The sequence below is a fragment of the Conger conger genome, chromosome 17 (assembly GCF_963514075.1).
Source record: "Conger conger chromosome 17, fConCon1.1, whole genome shotgun sequence".
NCBI lineage: Eukaryota > Metazoa > Chordata > Actinopteri > Anguilliformes > Congridae > Conger > Conger conger.
In genome coordinates this window covers 14,035,077-14,051,751 of record NC_083776.1, presented here as the reverse complement: position 1 = coordinate 14,051,751, position 16,675 = coordinate 14,035,077, and the positions used below count along the sequence as shown (strand labels likewise).

General features: G+C 44.4%; 3 protein-coding genes across 4 annotated transcripts in view; 1 reads left to right on the top strand and 2 right to left on the bottom strand.

Annotated features, from left to right (window-relative positions):
• Positions 1–1,312: 1,312 nt before the first annotated feature.
• On the bottom strand, positions 1,313–3,897 carry maip1 (matrix AAA peptidase interacting protein 1). Its single transcript, XM_061226059.1, has 5 exons — positions 3,539–3,897; positions 2,914–2,985; positions 2,629–2,755; positions 2,279–2,426; positions 1,313–2,125 (listed from the first exon to the last, which is right to left on the bottom strand). Exons 1-5 carry the CDS (start codon positions 3,848–3,850, stop codon positions 2,047–2,049), a joined length of 738 nt encoding a protein of 245 aa, XP_061082043.1. The 5' UTR covers positions 3,851–3,897; the 3' UTR covers positions 1,313–2,046.
• Positions 3,898–4,022: 125 nt separating this feature from the next.
• Positions 4,023–8,679, top strand: tyw5 (tRNA-yW synthesizing protein 5). Its single transcript, XM_061226058.1, has 8 exons — positions 4,023–4,498; positions 4,599–4,753; positions 4,871–4,940; positions 5,127–5,171; positions 5,302–5,439; positions 5,610–5,697; positions 6,046–6,162; positions 6,974–8,679. Exons 1-8 carry the CDS (start codon positions 4,415–4,417, stop codon positions 7,318–7,320), a joined length of 1,044 nt encoding a protein of 347 aa, XP_061082042.1. The 5' UTR covers positions 4,023–4,414; the 3' UTR covers positions 7,321–8,679.
• Positions 8,680–12,601: 3,922 nt separating this feature from the next.
• The window catches only part of lrrfip1a (leucine rich repeat (in FLII) interacting protein 1a), a 59,277-nt gene continuing 55,203 nt past the window's right edge, over positions 12,602–16,675 (bottom strand). For both annotated transcript variants that reach the window (XM_061226056.1, XM_061226057.1), the window contains 5 exons: positions 15,682–15,731; positions 15,192–15,303; positions 14,807–14,886; positions 14,601–14,705; positions 12,602–14,287 (listed from right to left, as the gene is read on the bottom strand). In XM_061226056.1, the coding sequence (XP_061082040.1) occupies positions 14,177–14,287; positions 14,601–14,705; positions 14,807–14,886; positions 15,192–15,303; positions 15,682–15,731 (458 nt within the window). In that variant the 3' untranslated portion in view covers positions 12,602–14,176. The remainder of the gene's footprint in view (positions 14,288–14,600; positions 14,706–14,806; positions 14,887–15,191; positions 15,304–15,681; positions 15,732–16,675) is intronic.

The window sequence follows — 16,675 nt, the reverse complement described above, 5'->3', positions numbered from 1 at the left end:
GTCAGAACACAAGCCAATGACATATAAGGGAAGGCGGGCCTTACTTGTATGACCAATAGTGTCGTACACCAGAAAATTATGAGCGCAAGGTAGGCGTTGTCGGATTCAACGCCATATGTGCAGGGTCAGAGAAAGGTAATTTAGCATTTTTTCCCAAAAGTTTGAAATCGGTGTTCATTGAAAACAAATTTACTATTGTATTTCAGCTGATTCGCTTGGCGGGTGGCTTAATCAAGGGCTGGCCGCTAAACGTCTTATATTTATAGATGGTTGTTTCAAATCAATGCAATGTAAGTGTACCTGAGATGAGAGTTGAGCCTTGTCTCCAAATTCCCATTCCTTCTGACTACGCACTAAAGAACAGCATTGGTTGTTGAACAAAGCCCGGGTCATCAATATAATTAATTATATATTTTAATATAATTTACTCATATTTCATACAAATATCATTTTTAAATTCATATTGAAATTATATACCAGAGTTATTGGTACCCTTGATAAATATGCACGGAAATACTGTAAACTAAAGAATAAAACTGTTATTGGCATAAGCATTATTTTCCAACCCGTGAAAAGTAGTGTTTTATTAATGATTCAGTGGAATCAACCAAAGTCTTACCTAAGGATAAAATAAGGATAAATAACACATTTGGAGTGATTTTTTAATCATTCCTCCAGGCAGAACTTTTCAGAATCATTGATATCCTTGGTTTGCCCTTATGGACCCATGTTTTTGATGGGATATAAGTCTGGAGACTGAGATGGCCAGAACATGGATGTTATTTTCACTTAACCATTTCTGTGTGGATTCTGATGTATATGACCAAGTCTCAGCTTCCTAGCCGAGACAACCAGATTCAACCAATGCCAATAATGTAACCAGGGCTGAACTGAAAAGGCCAGTTGATAAGCACAAACCCAAGAATATGAATGATTTTACGAGGGTCTACATAGAGGAATGGGCCAGAATCCCTCCAAATGTGTTCTCCAACCTTGTGAACAATTACAGGTAAAGACTACATGCTGTTTTCCATGCCAGAGGTGGATGCACCAAGAACTAAACCAATAAATATGAAACCTTGTCTTTGGTCACATCTATTTTATTATTAAATGTTTGATTTTGGTTGGTTCCATTGAAATGAATAAAGTACAGTATTTTTCACAGGTTGGGATTTTGAGTTGATCTCAATCATATTAAAAGTATTTTTTTTGTGTTTCCAATCAGGGGCCCACTGTATATATACAGTATAAAGGATTTCTTGATATATAGATGCACCATGGACAAGCACTTCAAATGGCATCACAAAGGAAGAAACTAGCCATTTCCCTTCTTTATTTAGTTTTTAATGGTTACCAGTAACAAAGTAAATTGATGACATTCAGTCAGTTCTGAAACCTGTAATTCTGATATCTGAGACACTGATCAGCCACCTCCATGGAGATATGCACACTTTTAAGACAGGGAAAATAATGCCACAATTAAAACATACCATTGTGCTGTATGCTAGCCACACACCAACACATTCTTACACAGCAAAGATGCACACACTCCACTTAACACCTTATATGAGCAAGTCTTTGGGTTTTATAAGATATCATCTTTGAGGCCACCTGTTCAGTTTGCAATTCGTCATTTTAAATTAGGGTCAAATCAGTTTTTTCTTTGTATCTTTCTGGATAATATACACAGAAGTCTGCCACTGAACCTTCAGCACTGTCCCAGTCCTCGACCCATTAAAGTGTAAAACTGACAGTGAATGGGATCCTTGGATGTGTCCTTCCTCACTATTTGACATTATCCATGGCCTTCGCCACCATCGTTTCCACTGCTGTCCTTGCTGTTCAGGCTATGCTCAGGTTCTCATTTGTTTTGCGCCCACCATTTGTTAGAAGAGTCTTAGTGCTTTGCTGGGGCAGTTTTGTTTACAGAATGGGGCTACAAAGAAGGCGAGTCACTGGTGAGGGTTCCTCCACTGCCCCTGTGGTGTCGGTCTCAGCTGCAGATCTTCCTCTGTCGTACTACTCCTCCCCACCAACCCACCCCCCTCAGTCCAATAGTTTTGAGTGCTCTATTCTGGTGATGGTCCAATCCGGTGGTACCCCCTGTGTAAACTCCCTCTGGAACCTGCCGAGAAACACAACAACTCTGATACTATTACACCTGAAAACCAAAGCCCCCCCCCCACAAAATGCCCGCATACAACATACTTTCTTCGCCATTAAAACTTTTTTCCTGTGGCAGTCAGCCATTGGACAGCCCTGAGACAGTGTCACTTACTCATAATTGGCTGTGAGAAGCTTCTTGGATTGGTCCTGTTTTCCATTGGTGGCAAGATGGAAGACACGTGAGCCTTCCAGGGATTCATCAGTCACCTTTGCCCTTGTTAAGTACCAGAACCGCATCAGAATACTGACAAACTTACGACCTGTGGGAATGACAGGTAAAAGAGTCAGCCTGCTCGACAATGTGTCCACGACACAACCCATGCTAGCAGTGCACTTCTGTTCAGCACTCTTGGTTCAAGTCTTGTGAATAATGAGTTTTTAATTACTTTTATCTTAAGTGGTTACAGCTTCCTGTATATTGCTGCTCTAAAACATCCCACTGTACACGGTTTCTGCTCTTACCACTGTCATCATAGTAGATCCCCACATCACCCGGTGTGGTGTACAGGATTTCATCTGCTTCTGCAGAGAGCGCCTCCCGGTAGTCTGGAGAAAGATGGGTACATTTCTCCTCCAGTTTAACAATCAGCTGTGGGGGCAAAATAAAATGATCCAGCAGTTATTATATCATGTGCCCAGCTGTCAAAGCCAATATGACAAATGTGCTTAACAATCATACCTACAAACAAGTAGGAAAAATACGTTGAAAATAACTCAACGTTTCACGGCTTGTGCAACATCACTCACGTCTTTGGCCACCAGACCTTCAAGAGCCTCAAATTGACATTGAGAAAGAAGCCTTGAGACAAGTGAGAAGGCCTGCAAAAAACAACAACAATCTAATCACTGACAGGGGCGAACACATCGATACACTGGCATGGCTACGATAACAACGCCACAAAAAAGAGCCTGCCAAGACATGTCTAACTTGCACCTTGAGACAGCGCCCACTTTGTTAAACACCGTGCTGATCAAAACAAGTCTACTTTGTTTTTGTCAAGATGTAAAGCCACCAGTTTAATTTGAATTTGAATAACAAACCATATCTAATTCCTAAGTAACGGACTTTGAGTCACGCTAGCTAGACAGACTTGTCAGGTCAAGTAAGGACATTTGAAAACATCTGTCCAAGAGTTGTGAACAAAAGCTGCCAAACCAAAGGTTATTACTAATATTTATCCCACCAATATTTTATTAGATGCATAAACAGATCTGGGGTGAGAGTGCGTATGTAGAATAGGTTAAGTTGCCTGGCAACTAACTAGCTATCCAGCTAACCATCTTTCAGAAATGTATCTAGGCAGGCATGTGTAAGTTCAATGTTAAATTCAGTGTTCATTCGTAACTCCCTTCATACGTTCACGACACATACCTGTTTTGCCCCATCCGTAAACTCCTCGATATTAAATTCTTTGTCAAAATAGGCCCGTATCAAGAAGTAGTATATTCGGGTTCTGAACCACATGAGAGGGTTGGGGATGCCGACGAAGAGTACTTTCGGCGTCTGTTTGTTAGAATGTCCATCCCGATGTGAACTCAACAACCGAACCGTGGACAGGACGGGAGCCACTGGTGTTAGAGTTCTGCTAGTGGGGTGGACCAGCACATCGCGATCAGCTCTAAACAAACGGGTCAGCAAGGTCGGACGCCTGGCACAACAACTCCTCAGAATGGGCAGCGCCATTGTGCATCTCCCATTTCCCCCTTGGGTCCGTCTGTAATGAAGTCCGGCAGGAAACATTTGGCATAAAGAAATCAGCTAGATTTGTTAAAAGATCTCCATCATCGGTCTCACAGAACTATAAAAGACTGTGATCGGTCCTATTCATCAATTGGATGACAGAAAAAAAAATGCTGTGTGCGCATGTAAATGCTAGCTGGTTACAAGCATAGACAGGACGCTAATAAACTGTTCTTACCAAAATTACTAGTTTCGAGTTTGACCATATGATTAGCCAATTGTATTTGCATTATAGTCTATTTTTTCATAAGTAAAAATAACATAATACACCAAGAAGATAACTAGCTACCTAACGTTTGGTACATGCTGGAAAGACAAAACTTTATAAACAACAGAAACATTTGTACAAGTACGGAATTGGTTTGTGTTTCCGGGGAACATACTGAGCAGACACTCTACAGCGGCCGACCGATTGAAAGTCTCCACTGATGTACCGATGTGGCTGTCAGGGTTCGCCCGCCCACATTTTCTTTTCGTTTTTGACAGAACTATGATGTGATTGCTGTGATGATGCAGCGCCCCGAGAAGGTGTCGGTACCCGTGTATACAGCGGTTGATAGGGAGATTTTCCTGACAGCGATTTACCCAATGGTAAATATACCAGCACTGCAAACAGAATCTAGCTGATTTGTAGCTATTATATTGCATGAGCGTAACCTGCTACAGAATTATGTGTTTATGTGTGTTGCAGCGCACTCCCGCTGTGCTAAGGGGTGTCTCCCTTGGGCCTTGCCTTGACAAGTGGACAGTGGATTACCTTAAAAAAAATGGTGGTGACAGGGAGGTTAAAATCCATGTGTCTCCTGTACCACAAATGGACTTCCTTCGCAAGAACTTCCTGTACAGGTAGCGCCCTAGTTTTGCTCCAAGCTATGCGACTTAATACATCATTTCAACATATTCCCAAAACTGGCATGCTGTAGAAACCCCAATTTCACATTTCTCCTCTGTGTGTTGTCTCAGGACTTTGCCATTTGATGTGTTTGTCCAGAGAGCTGCAGAGACAAAACACCCTGATTTCTTCATCTCTGAGGTCAGGGAATGTTTTAAAAGCTGAACTAATAATTTTGAATAAGTTACATCGATGTGCGTTCCATAGATTGGGTCGGCATATACACCTGCCACGTCACTGGAGTGAAGTGGAATGGAGGAATTGACATTACTGGTCTTGAGGGTCATTAATATTAGCCAGTCTAATTTGGTCTGTGTGTCCCAACAGGAGGAGAGTTATTACTTGCGTTCTCTAGGAGAAGACCCACGTAGGGTGAGTCAACCTTGTGCATGTGTGCATCTTTTAAGATTCCCAGAAGACTGGCATGATAGTCCATAACAGTGTTCCACTGCCTTCGTTCCAAGTTTGGTTTGCATCCTGTCACATCCACTCTGTCTCCCAGGAGCCTGCTGATCTGAGGAAGCAGTTCCCAGGATTGGCGGAGGACTTCTCTATCCCAGGGTTCTTTGAGCCAGAGCAGTTTTTCTCCTGCGTGTTTCGCATTAGCTCCTGTGGCCTACAACTGTGGACACACTACGATGTGAGTGGAGGGGAGGAAGGGAGGGGTATGAATATGAATGAGGGATAAATTAAATATCAATGTTATGCAAATTACAAGAGAGGTGAAACATTAGGAAGGAGTGAGCAACAGAGGCACACACAGGAAATAATTGTAAAGCCATACCTTCCTCATGCTTTCTCCTCTACTAGGTGATGGATAACCTGCTGGCCCAGGTGAGTGGGCGGAAACGTGTAGTTCTGTACAGTCCTCAAGACGCGGAGCACCTCTATCTGTCAGGTAAGATTGGCCAACAATTTTGTTGACACAACAAACCTGTAATTCTCGTCTGAAGAATCCCTACTGAGCCTGTGATTACCTGAATGTGTGATACAATTCTAGATATGCTTTTTCGTGCAGACACAAATAAAGTTGAAGTTTAGGACCAAATCAATGAGGGCGAATGAAAGTCAAATTTGACAGCAAAACGATGGACGTCTTAGTCATTCTACATTTTGACATTAAGTGGTATTTTCTATTTTTTTTTCTTACATAATTACAGTATGGAACAAAGCTTTTGATGGGTACATGTCATGACTGTTTCTGCAAAGGTTAGCTGTTGCTGATGCTTTTCATCCCTCTTGTAAGGTGACAAGTCGGAGGTTCTGGATATCGATTCCCCTGATCTTCAGCAGTACCCCAAGTTTGTGAAGGCCAGGCGGTACGAGTGTGTGCTCGAGCCAGGAGACCTCCTCTTTATTCCTGGTATGGGAGTGTAGGGTGGGGTGAGAGATGGAAGATAAAGTGTGGGAAAGGCTGGAAGCAGGACCTCCTGTTTGGAAAAGGAATGTGTAACCACAGATTCTACAAATTCAGAGATACTCAGTATTGAAATTATTGGATTGTATTGGATTGTCTTGTGCACCGATGAAGCCAAAATATTCCAATTACATGTGTCTTTTGAAAATTAATTCAAGAAATGCATAGAATACTGTTCTATTTTTATAACTTAGACATTCCTTTATTCATTTTTTAAATTAATTTGTTGTTTCTTGTTGTTTCTTATCAGTTGTTATGTACTATCACTTTAGCTTCTATAAAAATGATTCTACATGTTCATAATTACAAATAGAATCAGGACAGTTACCTTTGCTGCCATTTTCTAAACCGTCCAAAGCCCTAGTTGAAATTCAGTGCAACTGTGCAGGAAAGGACAAAGACAGGTAGTGCACCGTAGAACCTTTTAGCACAGACAGGTAGTGCACCATATAACCTTTTAGCACAGACAGGTATTGCACCATATAACCTTTTAGCACAGACAGGTATTGCACCATATAACCTTTTAGCACAGACAGGTAGTGCACCGTAGAACCTTTTAGCACAGACAGGTACTGCACCATATAACCTTTTAGCACAGGCAGGTAGTGCACCACAGAACCTTTTAGCACAGACAGGTAGTGCACCACAGAACCTTTTAGCACAGACAGGTAGTGCACCACAGAACCTTTTAGCACAGACAGGTAGTGCACCACAGAACCCTTTAGCATCTCTCTAATGATTCCCTTTCTTCCCGCAGCTCTGTGGTTTCACAACACCCTTGCTCTGCAGTTTGGGGTCGGTGTCAATGTGTTCTGGCGCCACTTGAAGGCTGAAAGCTATGACAGGAAAGACCCTTACGGGAACAAAGACCCCGTGGCGGCCGCCAAGGCCATGCAGGGGCTGGAGCGTGCACTGCAGGCCCTGGAGGAGCTGCCACCTGACTACCGCGACTTTTACGCCCGTCGCATGGTCCTCCGTATCCAGAGCAGTGCTTACTCCCCCAAGCCAGAGGGGGCAGTGCGGGGATGCAGCCCCACTGAAACACTGACTGCCAGCGATGCAAAGACTTCAGTTCCCAGTAGCCAGATCTCTCACCAGGATTGACCACTTTGCCTTCATCATGATAACAATCAAATCATCTGTTAAAATTCTAAGATGTCAGGTTTCTCACCTTATTTATTTTGATGTACCATGTAACGAAATACATAAGGCCCTTGGGTCTCACTATCCAAATAAGCACTATCCCAGAGCAATGTAATATCATGCTCAAATTCTTGGCCCAATCTCCAGCTGTTTCCACTCTCCCAATTAAGCATAGCACTATGCAGTGCTCATGGAAATAATTTATATTTAAGTACTGAGGCCATACACCATAAATACCGTTGACCCCATTTCTCTTACATCTAACTGCCCATTGGCCGGTTTGTTTATTTCTGAGCCACCATCGTAACAGCTGTAAAATAATGTTAGCCTTGTAATTTGACAGCATCAGCAAGTGGCGCTATGAGCAATTGCTCTCAAGTGGTCGAAAGCAAAGGAACGAAATCCAGATTTACTTTTAAGAACTTTTGCCAAAACAGCCAGGAACACTGTCACAGATCATTGAATAAAAATGCATATTTGCTGTCAGAAAATAAACTATACTTATTTTCTAAAATGGATTTGGAGTCAATTTCAGGAATGGATCTTTCATCACTCACTGTGATTTGATGGGGAGATTGCTTTCTGCCATTTAAGCTCTCGCATTTTTAGTTACAGGTTTGAAAAGGTTAAGTCGTAATGGGGGAAAGATAATAAAATACTGTACAGCACGCCACTGCCTGCCCCCTTGCAGCCTGCTGGCGGACAGTTGAGCCATGCATTTAAGATGAGCGGAGTTTTGAGAACTGTTAATACAAAATAATTGTTCAAGGCACTAGTTTGCCACTTTAGACAGCTTTTTAAAATCAACTTTAGATCCAAATATAAATCAGTATTATTAAGTAAAATCTTTGGAAAAAGTAGTTTTTATGTGTTAACCATGATGGAAATCGCATTTTAGAGAAATGTCCGTCAGGCTTTCAAACAAATCAAAGTACGGAGAAGGCCATAGTGAAAATGATAAATGACCGCAGGTTCAAGTTTAAATCTTTTTATCCAGAAAATGAGTTTAGCATTGCATAGTAGGCCAAAATATATTCATATCAACTCACAAAGTGCGCGGTCTTTCTGGCAGATTTCTTCTGTACACAAATATAACCGGGAGACAGTATTCACAGTAGCCTACTTGCGTGACCACGTATCAAAGAATTTGGAAATTACATATAGAATTGCAAAAGTACTAGTATTCCTGGGCCGCTATTTATTGGGCGATATCATAATGTTAATTGGCATTTGTACGTAGAAGACAGACAACTGGGAACCAAACAACCCTAATGCGTTGAATGCTAACTGCCTACCATTCTATCATAAATGTCAGAATCATCAATTGTCCGACACTGAACGAGGTAATAAACCTTATAAAATAAACGGCGAAATCGTACAGTTTTTTTGTTTGTTGGAAGGGAAATTGATTAGTCTGTATTCTGCTGATGCACAGGTTGCTGGTATAAGGCACTTTACTCAGCTGAAAAAAAGATAACGATCAACTTTTTTTATTCCGCCGAAATAAGTAGGAAAAAAAATAATAAATAGGAATATTTTGTTTTGCACAAGTGCATTGTTATAGATAACGTCCCCTAAATTAACGGGAAACGGCAAGCTTCTGGGGACTCATGGCCCTGTGACGTCAGTACATATCCACCTGCTCTGATTGGGCTCGGCATTTTAGCAGCGGTTGGATGACGTCACAATGAGGACTACGAAGACTGGCAATCGCACTCTATAAAAGAGCGGTCTAGAAGGTTTCTAGACAATGACGTGAACATGGACGAGGATTGTCTCCTCGGGACCCAGGGAGGCAGCTGGCATGATGCCAGGGGCCTGCTTGGGAAAAAGAGGGCTGAGGCTCTGGCAAAAGTCACACGCCGCCAGTTCTACCAGAGTGACCGCGTCAAAACATTCAACAGCAAGCTCCTGCTGAGCGAGACCCTGAAGACCAGGGAGGAGCACATGGAGATAAAGCGTCAGATGGAGGTCGCCGCCGAAGACGAGACCAGGAAGTTAATGGCGCAGGTCAGGCAGCGGGATCTGGAGGCCGTGGAGCAGGAGCGTGAGAAGGCAAAGAGGCGGGAGAGGGAACGAGTGGCTATCAACGAAGGCCTAATGCAACAGCTGAGGAGCCAGGATCTCACAATAAAACTGGAGAAGGAGAAAGAGGTGGAGGAGTGCCAGCGCTGGCGCGAGAGATACGAGCGGGAGAAGGCCGAGCAGCGGAGGAGGGAGCAGGAGGAGAAGGTGAGCGCCAGGAAGGCGCACGAGTACCTCGTGTCGCAGCGCGACGCCATCCGGGCTAGGGAGGCACTGAGGCATGCGGAGGAGGAGGAGCGGCGGAGGCTGGTGGTGGAGGAGAAGGAGCGGTGGGTGAGGAAGAGGAAGGAGGAGGCGGCGGACAGGTTCAGGGAGCTCCAGAGGCACAGGCAGAAGGTGGTGGACCAGCTGGCGGCCCAGCTGCGGGAGAAGGCCGGGCGCGAGGAGGAACACAACTCCAGGGCGGCGGCGCGGGTCAGCCCCCGCCACGACAGAGACCTGGAGCAGAAGCAGCGGGAGGCCGACAAGAAGAAGGCCACAGTCGAGGCCATCGGCGCCGTCCGGGAGGAGAGACGCAGGGCGTGGGAGGAGCGCACGCAGGAGGAGCAGATGGCGGCGCGGGACACCCTCCGCGCCAACCAGGAGGCGGACCGCGCCCACTGGGAGGCAGAGGAGCTGGTGCGGCAGAGGAAGAAGGAGGAGCGCTTCTCCATGGACGACGTCCTCCGCCGCCAGATGGCCGAGAGGGCCGCCAAGGCGCAGCAGCGTAGGTGCCAGCTGCTGGAGGCGGGGAGGAGGAACGAGCAGCTGCTCGCCGAGGAGGAGGAGCAGTTCCAGTACTACGCGGCAGAGGTGACCGAGGCCGCCGCCAAGAGCAAGCGCAACACGTGTGCGCTCCGCAAGGCCGCCAGGCACACCAAGGTGTGCGGCCTGGGCCCGTTCACCGGAGGACTGAGGGCCAGCTACCTGCTCGCCAGCAACCCCTCCAGAGCGCCCGATTACATCAGCACCACACAACAGGACATCGACAAGCTGTATGCCAGCCCTTACTCGCAGGACAACCGGAAGCTCGAGTTCATATGGTGAAGGGATAGTTCTCACTGAAATATATAATTTGGCAGCTACATTTGGATGCAACGCGTGGGATTTTCCTTTATTTCATTAATAGAACAACCATTAATACAACCAAATATATAGCACAAGGAATCTTTACACGGTACAAATTAATTTGTAAAAGAATACAAAATTAACACGATTGTAGGGTTTGAGCAGCGGAGAGAGATGAGCAGGGGTGTACTGTTTGAACAGCTCAGTGTGGTATGAACAGGACTGTAGACAAGCGCTACTCAACTCCACGTCCTGCAGGCTGCAGTGTCTGCAGGCATTTGCTCAGACTGTATGCTACACCACGGATAATGAGCTAATTAGTGAAATCATATGGTGTAGTGGACGGTTGAAGCAAATGCCTATAGACACTGTGGCCTGCAGGACATTGAGTTGAGTAGCACTGGTGTAGAGTTTGAGCAGCTCAGTGAAGTATGAGTGGGGTATAGGGTTTGAGCAGCTCAGTGGGGTATGAGCAGGGGTATAGGGTTTGAGCAGCTCAGTGGTTTATGAGCAGGGGTGTAGGGTTTGAGCAGGTCAGTGAGGTATAAGCAGGGGTGTAGGGTTTCAGCAGGCGAATGAGATATTAGCAAAGGTGTAGTATTTGAGCAGCTCAGTGATGTATGAACAGGGGTATAGGGTTTGAGCAACTCAGTGGGGTATGAGCTGTAATTACAGTGCAATAGTAAAATATAGGTTTGATTTGAAAGGTACCCAGAGTACCCAAAATATGCTTTGAAATGTACTCAGAGAATAATTATAGCATAGTGTAGGCTAAATGGATATCCATCAAAATCAACAACATATTAATATTTAGGTCAAATAAATATTGGTGTCCTCGCCTTTGTTGTAGGATGGTTTCCTTCGGAAACATGGATTCTCCATTGGATTGCATCCTCCATGTCTGGGTCATCTTTTGAAATTGTTCCATAAGAGTGAATGCATCAACATTCGCCTCAGTTGGCACATTTTCCCCTCCACTTCCTATCATTCAGTGACCCGTTGTTATTGTCCCTCTGAAGCTCAAACCTTTCTCCTCCCCTATTCATAGTTTACACGGTTAGGCTACTGAATACTGAGGGCCATGTATGTTACTCATAAGCCATCAGAAACTCCCAAATAGCCTGTTCGTACTATCTCCAAGATGGAGTGCTTCATGCTTTATGAGGCATTGCTCCAGCCTATAGGACAACAAAGTGATGTTGATGTCACAGAATGTGAGTTATGGTTTTAAACCCTACAGCAACTGAAATGACCCAGGGGAGTGTCCTTTGTTTGCACAAGGGAAGGGAAAGACTATTTTCCACTGTGTTTGAATGCTGGAGCCAATTTTTCCACTATGTAAGCTATGTTTGTTCATGTCTGTCAGATGAGGTGGCTAATACAGAACTGGTTGTATTCTGTTCCTTAATATTAAGCCTATGTAATAGATTAAGACCTAGTACCAAGGCAAGAAAATAAAATTTGGCTCAAAGTGAAACAATCGACCGTTTCTGGTGTAAGTATATTGTGGTTTAATAATCATGCTGTTTGTGCTATAGCAGGTCATTTGATCAGACTATTCCAGTTTCATATACAGATGCTTTCTGATGCTTTTGGTGTGTCTTATGAAAATACTGGCACAATAATTCACTATTAACGATAATTCACACACGTTTTGTAGGCAAGAAGCATTTTATCATTTTATAATTTACTTGAAGTATAAGTACCTTTTTTCAAGGGCATTGCTTACTTCAAGAATTCTGATTTTGTGCAAGGATGAGAAATGGGATAAGATGGCACACAGTGCCACCTACAGAACAGTACACTGAACTGCACTTCTAGACTTAGACATGATCTGGGTATATGCTGTTGGTTTTCAGAAATGATCTGGAAAACAATAAATATTTTTTGTGGATGAATAGTGATTTGTTCTCATAAGATAAACACGAGTGGAGGAGAGAGGTGTAGAGGACTTCGGGAAAGCATTTGATTTCTAATCCAGTTATTGGCAGCGCAACATGCTAAGCCAAGTTTTCTTGCAAGCACAGTACATCACACCGATAGTAACAAATACTATCTTTCCTCAAACCAGGCAATTTGTTTGGCATTTACTAAGCAGAAGACCACAAGACAGCATCAACGTCTGCTTTAATAGACATTTTCAAATATTGCACAAACATTACAATTCCTTCTTTTTTTAAAAACAGTTTTAAAGCTTTGTAAACAGGGTGATGCGCGGTCTCTCAGAGTTGGCGGGATTCGAAGCTCGGCAACAGCAGGCAGGCAGGGGAGGGTGGGCCTGGGGGCGGAGGGGGGGTGGGGGTGCTTTTCCTCAGCTTTGCTGCATCATCACCACGGACATGTTTCAAATCAGCTTACTTGCCTACTAAACCTGTATTCACCTTGTATACTCAATAGTAGGCAAATAGGCAAGTAAGGTGTTTGGTACAAGGCCCGTCTCAGAGGCCTCTCTCATCTCAGACTGCAGGACTCCGAGGTGTGGAATGCTGACCTAATGCATTTCTACGGCGTCCGTTGAAGTGTCAATGCAACCGATACATTCAGCGAGAGTTCAGCATTACTGCAGCACATTATTCATTCAATTTCTTAATACAAAATTAATATATTTAATTTCCTCTTCAAAGGGTGATAATGAAATTCATAACGTGCTGATATACTTTCTGTGGTGATGGCTTTACTCTTTCTTTGTGCCAAAAAGTAATAAAAACAAAAACATTAAGTGGGGCCTGTGTCTCTGACCCCCAAGTGCTATGCTTGGCTAATGCACACCACAGATGTGGACACGAAGGCAGGCTAACAGAAGCACAATCAAGCGCTCGCTCATAACCCACCACGCGGTTCCAAGGGGGGAGAGACAGATGATTTTGCCCTGGTTGCAAACATTTAAAAAGAAACAGAATGAATTTCTCAGCAAAGGGAAGAGCAGAACGCACAAAAGAGAGCCAGTCCATCCAGTAAAGGTTCCCCTTGTGTGACCAGTCGCCCGCCCACCCACCCAAAGACCAGTGGCTGTCTGTGTGGACTGTGCAGCTTGGCGGTGGAGGGAGGAACACCCGTAGCTAGAAGCGCAGTGAGACTTTGAGCACGCAGAGTCAGGGGGAGAAATATCATGACGGCCATGAGAGGATCCAGTCTGGGGTGCCAGGGGGGAGGGGGGGTGGCCCGTTAGCGCCACGCACCTTTCGGTCCCAATCCAAAGGTGCTCACAGTCCAGAACGTTCCGGAAACCCGCCCCGTCCCAGAATGCCGTGAGCTCAGGTTTTCCCCGTCCTCTCTCCCTCTCTGTGCTGCTGATGCAGGGTCCGGAGCTGTCCCGAGCGCACGGTCGTGCGGTCCTGTCGACCGCTTGCGGTCCAGAGGAGCGAGGCACAACGTTTCACCCGCCACCCGTTTCAGCATGAACGATACTGCCGGGGTTTGATTTGCCTGCTAAAATACCGTTATCCATTCTCTTTTAACAATACAAAAAATAAACCCTAGGAAAAATGGCACATAGCTTGTGTGTGTCAGTGTCTGTGTGTGCATGCGTGTGGTTGCGTATGTTTAGGATATGGTTAATTTAATATAATCTTAATTTTTTGGCTGTTTGGTTGACAATGGGAGCGCGGTGTTTTGGGCATCCTGAGGCGAGCTACAGCGCCGATGGTGAGTCAGGGATTGGTTGAGGAGGGGGGGTCAAAGGTCATTATTGCTGGGAGAGCAGGGCGCTCCGGTTGGCTTTCATCTTCTCGAGTCGTTTGCCCAGATGGCTGTTGCTGGCCTCCAGCTCGTCAATCTTGTCCAGTGCTGACCGCAGCTGTGCCCGGGGGAAAGAAGGTGAGTGAGAAAAATCTAATCAAACCAAATAAATTCCCTGATGTAAAATTCAGCTATGACCAGCTTGAAATGACCAACTACCAGTTGTTTCAAAACATGACTTGAGCGCTTTTTTTTTTTCAGCAGGGTTTGTATAGTGCAGAAATATCTATCACAATAAGCTTCACAATGGATGAAAGCTACCTGTAGCCCATGGTGATAGTGGTCAGGAAAAACTGCAGGTGAGACAAAAGCACCCAACCAAAAACGGGAGAAAAGTGAAATGGAGGGTTTGAGTGCCTCGGTGGGCCTACCTCTCTCTGCATCCTGCGTTTCTCAGCTTTCAGGTCGTCCTCAACTTTCTCAGCATTCTCAGAGGCAGTCTTGTAGCGCGTCACCTGACCCTCCAACCGTATGACCTGCAGTTACAGGACGAGAAGGCAGTCCGGCGTAAACCTAGCGACGGAAGCAGCGTGATTTAAACTCAAACACCGTGCGTGCGCTCATTCTCTGTACTCACGTTCTGCTCCAAAGCGGTCACTTCCTGCTCCGATTTGACAAGTTTAAACTTCAGGTCACTAATGTGCCTGTTAGCATCTCCTGTGAAAGGGAAATGTTGGATATTAGAGAGAAAAATGTGGTGCCATATCAGCCGAATAGTCCATTTCAAAGAACGCAAGGTCTCACAACGAAGTTGAAACATTATGCATCTTTTGACCAAGTTCCTCTCAAATTTTAGGTGATACATATTTATTGTCCTCCAGCAGCAATTTGGTGGCACCAAAGATAACAACACATACACAAAGATACACCGCATAACTGACATGGCCGTGAGCATTTCTGATTGTATCTGCACCACAGGTCCGGATGCGCATTAGTGTGCTTTCTGGGATGGCGGGGCGTACTTTGAACATCGAGGATGTGCGAGTCGGTGCCGTTCTCCAGAACGTCGCCTTCGGGGCTGGCGGCCTCCTGAGTGCCGTTACTCTGCTCCAGCTGAGCCTTCAGCTTCTTCACCTGTGTGCGGCAGAGGTGCGGGTCACCCTCCACTCACCTCACACTCTCACAAATACAGTGATGGTGGAGGTACATGTTTGTTCTTCAAGGATATAATCTCCCAAATGTACCCCCTGAAAGTGCAGTAATGCTCTCTTTGGGCACAAATGAGTACTTTATCCAAGCAAAAAAGGTGCAAATTAATAATAATATATTGCTGGCTAGGGGTACAATTTTGTGTACCAATAGGGTACCGCCTGAGCAACAAGCCTTTTTAGGCACTTTCTGTACCTTTATTTTTGAGAGTGTACACCGACTGTAGGTGCTCTAGGCTTTGAGTGTAATGCAATATGAAATCACAGAAATATGTGAAGCACACAGCTGTGCGTGACCACTGACCTGTTCCACTAAAGCCTCTCTCTCATCCACCAGCTTTCTCAGACGGATCTCTGCAAGAGAAACATGAAGATGAAAAAAAAACGAGTAAATCAGAACTATAACAATCTTCAAGATTCTGATCTTTCAAATACCTTTGGGAGGGTACAACTTTTTGGTGCAGGTAATGGTTATATTGTATTATTTATTATTATTATTATTTATTTTATTACCTTTGAGGCAATATTGCTTACTGTATGAAACAGAAAATAGAAGGTTTTGTCCATTAAATTATTTCTGAAAGACCTGAAGCCGTTTCCAGGGTGTTATTTTAATCACAACATATAAATAGAAACACTCAACATTCTTTGTGGAGAAAAACATTATGATCAAAACATAAAAGTCAATGTTCACATACCACGGAGAGGAGGAGCCAGAGTGGTAGGGGAGGGGCTGGGTCAGGGTGGGAGGGGTTTAGGTCACATGAGGCATGCAAATGAGCTGATATCCTCTACTGTAGGTTAGCATGCAGACTGTGGAGTGAAGACACAACTACAACAACCCAACTACTGTGCTCTCTCACTCTCTCACTCTCTCTCACTCTCTCTCATACTCTCTCATACTCTCACACACTCACACACGCAAACACATACACAAACAACAACTGACGCTTCTCTTAATGGTTTTCCCATGGCTATGAGGTCCGAGATACCTTTCGGGAAATAATAAATGATGTAGCAGACATTTAATATGGGGATGCAAGCTTTCAATTTGACATGGGTTAAACATATGAAATGTAAATCAACAAAACATCACATATTTGATAAGCTTTCATTTTATGGTATTATGGTATTATAAATTGCTATAAGAAATATCTGCATATCACATTTACTAAAAGTTGGGAAAAAGTGCATAACAGACACATACTTGATATTAGAACTGCAACGTACAGGGAAAAAACCTGTTTATAATGGGGAATGTGTGAAGCTTGGCATATTGCAGACGTCTTTAAAATATC

Coding starts and splice junctions, on each gene's coding strand:
- tyw5 (XM_061226058.1), top strand. CDS start 4,415: ATGATGCAGCGCCCCGAGAAGGTGTCGGTACCCGTGTATACAGCGGTT. Junction 4,941..5,126: donor CTGATTTCTTCATCTCTGAG/GTCAGGGAATGT, acceptor GTGTCCCAACAG/GAGGAGAGTTATTACTTGCG. Junction 5,440..5,609: donor AACTGTGGACACACTACGAT/GTGAGTGGAGGG, acceptor CTCCTCTACTAG/GTGATGGATAACCTGCTGGC.
- maip1 (XM_061226059.1), bottom strand. CDS start 3,850: ATGGCGCTGCCCATTCTGAGGAGTTGTTGTGCCAGGCGTCCGACCTTG. Junction 2,986..3,538: donor TTACGGATGGGGCAAAACAG/GTATGTGTCGTG, acceptor TGTTTTTTGCAG/GCCTTCTCACTTGTCTCAAG. Junction 2,427..2,628: donor GATCTACTATGATGACAGTG/GTAAGAGCAGAA, acceptor TCATTCCCACAG/GTCGTAAGTTTGTCAGTATT.